At 43.6% G+C, this 8226-nt stretch overlaps 1 protein-coding gene across 1 annotated transcript in view; it reads right to left on the bottom strand.

Annotated features, from left to right (window-relative positions):
* Positions 1-8020, bottom strand: part of TM4SF4 (transmembrane 4 L six family member 4) — a 29553-nt gene extending 21533 nt beyond the window's left edge. Inside the window, exons 1-2 of the mRNA XM_008008747.3 lie at positions 7409-8020; positions 6549-6638 (exon numbers count right to left, since the gene is read on the bottom strand). Of these exons, the coding sequence (XP_008006938.1) occupies positions 6549-6638; positions 7409-7582 (264 nt within the window). The 5' untranslated portion in view covers positions 7583-8020. The remainder of the gene's footprint in view (positions 1-6548; positions 6639-7408) is intronic.
* Positions 8021-8226: the final 206 nt, after the last annotated feature.

Genomic DNA, 8226 nt, shown 5'->3' on the forward strand with positions numbered 1-8226 from the left:
TTAATGTGTATAGCATATGCTGCAAATGTTTCCCTTGAAAGAAGACGTGCAATCATATGTCCTCTAATTCACCAATTGCCAGCTTGAAGACCTCCCTTTCTGTTGGGCTCTGAAGACAGACAGGTACCATCAGATCCCAGCTCTGTCTCCACACATGGTGTGTCCTGGGGTCATGTAGGTGCTTATGTTGGCCAAAGCACATCCTGAGGGCATGGACATTCCTCCTTAGTAAGGAGGAATAGAGACTGTCTGAAGTCTTTTTTCTTCTTAAAAATTAATATCCTCTATTTTTTACCTGGGCTAGGCTTGGGAAGGGAGTGGGGGAAGTGGCAGTCAGAAACTTAACTTGCAGGAGCCCCAGTTTCCTCATTTATAAAATGAGGAGTTTAATGCCGAACTCAGAGGGTTGTTGTGAGGACTGAGCGTGATAAATACGGAAAGCCCATTTTCTCTCCCAGGTGTTCACTTACTTCATTCATCCAACAAGTACTTATTGAGGATCTATGTGTCCTCCATACCCTAGGCACTTAGTTGGTAGTTCCCTCCTCTTCCCTTACACCAATGCTTGCAAAATCTTCCCCTAGAACTTACAACATCCTTATGAGAGATAGTAACTGCCACAATCCGTTTTGTAGCAGAGGATTTTGAAGCATAGAAAATCTTTACTAAAGATGTCAGTGTGGTGGCTCACGACTGTAATCCCAGCACTTTGGGAGGCCAAGGCAGGCAGATCCAGAGGTCAGGAGTTTGAGACCAGCCTGGTCAACATAGTAAAACCCCGCCTCTACTAAAAATACAAAAAATTAGTTGGGCGTGGTGGCGGGCGCCTGCAATCCCAGCTACTCGGGAGGCTGAGACAAGAGAATCGCGTGAATCCAGGACTCGGAGGTTGCAGCAAGCCGAGATCGCGCCACTGCACACCAGTCTGGGCGGCAGTGCAAGACTCTGTCTCAAAATATAAATAAATAAAAATAAAATATGTTGAATTAGAATAAAAATAGGAGCTTAAGGAGAAAGCATCTGGAAAAAAAAGAAATAAAATTCCATACTTTTTTCTTTCTTTCTTTTTTTTTTTTGAGATGGAGTCTCGCTCTGTTGCCCAGATTGGAGTGCAGTGGCCGGATCTCAGCTCACTGCAAGTTCTGCCTCCCGGGTTTACGCCATTCTCCTGCCTCGGCCTCCCGAGTAGCTGGGACTACAGGTGGCCGCCACCTCACCTGGCTAGTTTTTTGTATTTTTTAGTAGAGACGGGGTTTCACCGTGTTAGCCAGGATGGTCTCGATCTCCTGACCTCGTGATCTGCCTGTCTCGGCCTCCCAAAGTGCTGGGATTACAGGCTTGAGCCACCGCGCCCGGCCTTTTTTTTTTCTTTCAATATATTCCATTTTTCTAAAGGAATGGTCTTTCTTAAATCTTCCTCAAGCTGGCTGTATTTCCAAGGAATGAGGAGGTAGATTAGGGATGCTTTTGGCCTGCAGGACCTCTGCAAGAGGGAGTCCTCAGAAATGCTCACTCAGGAGGCATCTCTAGGGGGCACTGATGAGCCAGGCACGGGAAGAAGTGCTGACCACGGCACACAGACTGCATTAGGACATGACCAAGACCTTTCTTCAAAACAGGGAAGTTGATCATCTGGCCCTGCCTATGGGTGGGGTGGGCCTTGATCTATCTAATATTCTGTAAGGATGGTGAATTGCCTGCCTACCCAAGACACATCCTCATCAATCTACCTTTGGTCTCATTATTAAAGACACTCCTTTGAGTCAAATCCAAGATTTACAAAAGGCTCTTAATAAAACACATACTTAACATAAACAAGTTGACAAAATTCATTTGCTGCCCCACTGGGCCCTGAGAGATCCATTTTTTAGAAGGATTAGAGGGCAGGAGATATTGACCAGCCACTGCTGCCAAGAAGCTACTGGGAATCTCCGGTTTGGGAGGATGAAGCTGTGACCTGAAAACAAACCCAGGCCAGGGTTCTCACTATTTTTGCTCCAGGGCTCACTTTTTCCGGGTCTCCTTTAGCCTAATTTATTTCAAAGAGCGCAGGTCTTTGGAGCTGAACTTCAGTCTCGCTCTGCCTCAGAGGAGAGCCATTTTCTCGGCTTTACCAAGAAACTATGAATCAGGTGATCCAAGAGTCTTTCCAGCTTATTATCTTGCTTTATCTCTGCAGCCACCACATCCTGCTTCTCCTATCTCCTACTTGGTTTTGCTACCCGAGGAAAGGGAAGAGAATGGTGCAGTGGGCCTCTGGGGAATGTTCCAGAAAGATATAATGAAGATGAGAGGAGAGAGAGAGGAGCCAGGAAAATAAATGACAGCGAGCAGACTGTAGAGAGGACAGAGGATTCAGCCTAGCAGCTGGTGGCCCAGTCTGTGTCTGCCTCACAGGCCTTTCCACCTGCAGGGCTTCCTGTGCACTGCTCCCTATGCAATGCTCCTCAGAAGCCCTGTGTCCCTGAAGGAGCTGGAGCCTGGAGGGGAATGCGTGAGCCTTTGGAAAATAATTCAGAGCTTCAGCAGTGTAGTTCTCTCCAAATTAGTCTGTAGTTTTTGCTTCTTGTCTGACAAAATGCAAATACCTCATTTTGGAAAAATGATTAGCCAGGTGAGGTGGTGAGCACTTGTAGCACCAGCTACTCAGGAGGCTGAGGGGGGAGGATCGCTTGAGTTCAGGAGTTCTAGAAGTTTGGGACCAACCTAGGCAACATAGTGAGACCCCCAACCACCTCAAAAAAAAAAAGAAAGAAAGAAAGAAAGAAAGACAGAAAGAAAGAAAGAAAGAAAGAAAGAAAGAAAGAAAGAAAGAAAGAAAGAAAGAAAGAAGGAAAGAAGGAAAGAAGGAAAGAAGGAAAGAAGGAAAGAAGGAAAGAAGGAAAGAAGGAAAGAAGGAAAGAAGGAAAGAAGGAAAGAAAGAAAGAAATGATTATTGCTTGATGCTCCAAAGCCTCAGAACATAACATTAAGCAAACAAGAGTCTGAAGCAGGGGACATGAGCTCAATGGCCTTAGGGGCAGGAAAGGGACCCTAACTGAGTAGAGCAGCCAGGGTGGGCCCTGTGGAGCTCAGGCAGGCCCAGTGAAGGCTGCTGTTGTGCCAAAATGCAGGCTAGGGGTGCCAGATTAATTTTTTATTTCTTGGGGAAAGAAGTCAGATATCTAGATACTTTATGTTCTATCTCTGAATTTTTTTTTTTTTTAATTACACTTTAAGTTCTAGGGTACATGTGCATAACATGCAGGTTTGTTACATATGTATACTTGTGCCATGTTGGTGTGCTGCACTCCTCAGCACCCATCAACTCGTCATTTACATCAGGTATAACTCCCAATGCAATCCCTTCCTCCTCCCCACTCCCTATCTCTGAATTTTTAAAAATTGGCAGCTGATTAAAAAACAAAACAATCAGCTGGGTGTGGTGGCTCATGCCTATAATCCCAACACTTTGGGAGGCCAAGGCAGGTGGATCACCTGAGGTCAGGAGTTCGAGACCAGCCTGACCAACATGGTGAAACCCTGTCTCTACTAAAAATAAAAAAAAAGTTAGCCGAGCATGGTGGCAAGCGCCTGTAATCCCAGTTATTCAGGAAGCTAAGGCAGGAGAATTGCTTGTACCCAGGAGGTGGAGGTTGCAGTGAGCTGAGATTGCATCATCGCACTCCAGCCTGGGGGACAAGAGCGAGACCTGATCTCAACAAAACAAAACAAAATAAAACAAAAAATCAAAGACAAGAAATCCTTCTGCTGGCTACTCAGCATGTGGTCGACCCTGGCCCAGGGCAGCCATGCTAGGTGCGTTAGTTTACAGTCTGGCACAGCTGGTCCTTTGATGGACACTGCCTCGTCATTTGGATGGTCAGTTGGTTATTTGGAGGAGTTACCCTCAACTCATGCCAACGGCAGCTTCCACATGGAGGCTTAGACAGCCCCCACAGACAACTTGTATTGGGAAGACCAAATATTTCAGATCCTATTGACTCAAAACTTTCTTTTATGAAATGTACTTATAAAAACTTTTTTTTTCGGCAGCAGCTCATGCCTGTAATCCCAGCACTTTGGAAGGCCGAAGCGGGCAGATCACCTCAGGTTGGGAGTTCGAGACCAGTCTGGCCAACATGGAGAAACCATGTCTCTACTAAAAATACAAAATTAGCCGGGCATGGTGGCACATGGCTGTAATCCCAGCTCCTTGGGAGGCTGAGGCAGGAGAATCACTTGAACCCGGGAGGCAGAGGTTGCAGGGAGCTGAGATCACACCATTGCACTCCAGCCTGGGCAACAAGAGTGAAGCTCTGTCTCAAACAAGCAACAACAACAACAACAAAACAAACTTTTTTGCCTTCATCTTGGACTTCATTTACATCTAATTTTAAAAACCAAGTTTTGTTTAATACTTAGAATGCTGTTTCACTTCTCACTGTGGCTATATGTAAACCTAAAAACAAAAATCAAGCAAACAAAAGATCCTTTATTTTATATTAGCCAGTCTTTAGCCTTTTACTCAACATCAGGTATGAAATGTTAGATTTCTAAAAGAAATGACTCTTCTTTCTTTACATCCCTATTTTCTTAATTGCTAGTTTAAAAAAAATCCTCATCTCCAACTTTTATCCCCCAAAAGTTCACAACATATAATGGGAAAACAAGTTATAAATATCTTCTTTTCATTTATAATTACATAAAATATCATTTGTTATATAAAACATATATTACATGATTATATTAAATTGTGGGTTTTAAAAAATCTCTTTGTAAATGATGATTTTAAATGTTAATATAACAATTATCAATACTTATTTGGGACTCATGACGTTATATTTTCTTTGACCTTTGAACTCACATGGAAACTGTAATGTATGCACATCGGACCAACCTCAGCCTTTCACATATGCTCAATATTTTTTGATTGAATAAATGAACAAATAATGCTAAGAAAGAAATGTTAAAAGGATCCTGCTTCAGAATGGATAGATGCACCTTTCCCTTTAGGAAGTTAAAGTAAATGTGGTTAATTCATTATTGCGGTTCATGAATCTCTTAGGTGGACATGTGAACCGTGGGAGATTACAGGAGAAGTTAGACTTCCTCATTTTTCAGACCAGTAATTCCAGTTCTACTATGCTTCATTTCTGCCTCATCAATATATCTAACTCTTAATATTTTTTGTCAACTCTCATTTTATTCATTTATATCACTACATGAATGAAAAATTAAATCACTGGCATATAGAAACACAATATAATTGCGTTTTAGTTAAATAATGTTGCATTCATTCCTGGAGCCTAAGACTTGTCCTCTCTTTGTTATAAAGGGAGATTATGAAGGGTAAAAAATAGTAAAGACAACTGGGCACGGTACCTCACACCTGTAATCCCAGCACTTTGGGAGGCTCAGGTGGGTGGATTGCTTGAGTCCAGGAGTTTGAGACCAGCCTAGGAAACATGCCAAAACTCTGTCTCTACTAAAAATACAAAAAATCAGCTGGGTGGGGTGGCACACTTGTACTCCCAGCTACTTGGAAGGCTGAGGTGGGAGAATCACTTGAGCCCAGAAGGTCAAGAGGTCAAGGCTGCTGTGAGCCAAGATCTAGCCTGGGCAAACAGAGTCAGACCCTGTCTCAAAACAAAACAAAACAAACAAACAAACAAAAAAAAGAAAGAAAAGAAAAGAAAAAAGAAAGACTTATGTCTATCAAAATAAGATATTTTTCTTGAAAGTATCAAAAGCATTGAAGGAGAATTGAATGAGAATGACATTCTATGTTGTTGAAAGATATAGCACATCTGTGTAGCACCAGAGCTTGTCCCATACTTGAGAAATTCTGGTCTAATCCAGCTTCCTGCTTTATACATGAGCAAAGGGAGGCAGAGCAGTACAATGACTTGCTCAATTGTAGAATGGGTCCTATCCCCAAGTCCCAGCATTCTTTCCACTGCACCCTGGAACTCTGAAGCCTAACATCTCTAGTTCACCTACTCAAAGATCCATGGCCACATGAAACAAAAGAGGAAACAGAAGTCCTGAGGCAGAGCCCGGTGGAAGCCAGAGGTGCTGGGCCACAGAGATAGAGAACACGGAAGTGGTGTGGGTGAGGAACCTAGAAGCCTACTGGGGAGGGGAGGATACCATCTTTTGTCCTGTCCCAAGTTCCCTTTGCAGATGAGGCAATTCAGGGCCAGAAAAGGGAAATGACTTGTCCAAGTTCTTATGGCCTCTCAGTGGTAGAGGAATGCTGCAGCCCCATCTCTGCCTTCCAGGGTTGCATTCTGTATATGGGACCCCTCTGAATCTCCAGTTCTGACATCCCTGTCGGTTTGCAAAATCTAATACTGTATTCATACCCTGTAAGTATGAGGGCTATGGTATTTTGGAAAATTATTATTATTTCACACTGACAGGAAAAATCACAGTTTTATCCCTTCACCAGCTGCTCCCAGAGTCCTGGCTGGAGCTGATAACTTGTCTCCATCCCCATGTTGCCCAGCACAAAAACACAGAGCACCCTGGAGTAATTCTAGTAGCTGCCCCCCATGGTAACTCACCGCAAATCGCTTCCCGCAGCCCTTGTTGCCGCAGCACCCACAGCAGTCATTGTTCTTCAGGCCCAAGAACACCAGCGCAGGGAAGATCATCTACCAGCAAGAGAGGCACCTCAGAGAGTCCAGGAGTTGAAGGGAGGGCCCGAGCCTGCCTGACTGTATAAGGAGCCCCATCCACAATGAGGGACTTGGAGGCCCAAAGGGAACGGCAAAGTAACAGAACATGGCTGGAGGGGTAATGGAGTGTTATGGAGTACTTAGGTTCCATTTGGGGTGACTAACCAGCTTCAATGAGTCAGGGTTTCAAAATCTGAGTTTCCATTTAGATGGTGTATTAGAAAAAAGAATAAGAAACTTGTTCTCAATTGTCATGAAAAGTGAGTCTCTCTTCCTTTCACTCTCTCAAATGGAGGTTTCCAATTCTATTGGAAACCACAGGTAAAGAAATCATTAGGTCCTAAGTGGAAGACGACTGCACTGACAACCGCTTCTCATGGTGGTTTTAAATCAATTTGCTTTTCTAGCGGGTTTGCATTGTGGCTTTGTTGTTGTTATTGTTTTGGGCACTATCTTGTTGGAATCAAGAAATTATGTGACCTTCACTTCGGTTCATGGCACTCAAATGACCCATGAGAACTGCCGACCCAAGTCTGGAAATTAATTACTTAGTAAATTTAGCTGATGTGTCCTTGTCAGATCCTAACAGAAAGGAGAAATAAATTAAGGCATTGACCTCTCATCATGCAATGCTTGAGCTTCTGTTACCAACTAAATATCTCCCTGTTCAATAAGTAGCTGATTTAAAAAGGATTGGGGGGAAGGGGAAATCTCCTTTAGGGGGATTTTAAGGCTTCCCTACTCACCAAGACACCGCTTCCTAATATTCCTCCGAAAAACCAGATCTCTTGGGAAAGGTGGTCGTTGTCATCTATCACTTTTCCTCCAGGAAAAAATAACAGGATGTTAGCCAGGAAGCCAAATAAAGCAAGGGGAATGAGGGTGCCCCCCAGGCATCTGGCACAGCTCCCAGTGCACATGCTGGGGTGATACAATATAGGTCAGCAATCAAAAGCTCCTCACTGCCTCCTTCACGGGGCCTCTTCAAGGGTTTTTGGCCAGAGAGTCCTTGTAACTGTGCCCAATTCAATCAGTATTTTGGGGCCGAGAACCAAATTTCTATGAACTGCGTCCTTGGAGTCGCTTCAGCTTTTCAAAAATAGCAGAACCTTGATGGCGATGGACATTTATACATTCTCCCTGACCTGAAGTGCTTTTTTTTTTTGCACCCCCATAAATGAGATTACGTTCAGAGCAATCATTCAATCGCTTTGCCATGGAGACCAATAACCTCTGTTAATAATCCACCAGCACAGACAAGACACTCACATTGTTGCAATCGAAGACAGGGCTGGAACAAACAGCATTTAGAACCACTGCACCTTTAATCTGACAGTGCCCATGCTCAAATAAAGAAATATTTTCTCCAGACTCTTTATAAATCACTAATATAATTGAGTTACATCCTGGTTAAAATCATGTCTCCCAAGTACTTAATGCTGTACAGTGCGTGTCTTTGTCTTTTCCACCGAAAGCCTGGAATGCAGGGTTATCCAAAAGAGTTTCTGTTTTCCTCAATATGAAAATAATTTGATGGTCTAGTTGTGTATCATTGAGCTCAGAC

Source organism: Chlorocebus sabaeus, chromosome 15, assembly GCF_047675955.1.
Source record: "Chlorocebus sabaeus isolate Y175 chromosome 15, mChlSab1.0.hap1, whole genome shotgun sequence".
Lineage (NCBI taxonomy): Eukaryota > Metazoa > Chordata > Mammalia > Primates > Cercopithecidae > Chlorocebus > Chlorocebus sabaeus.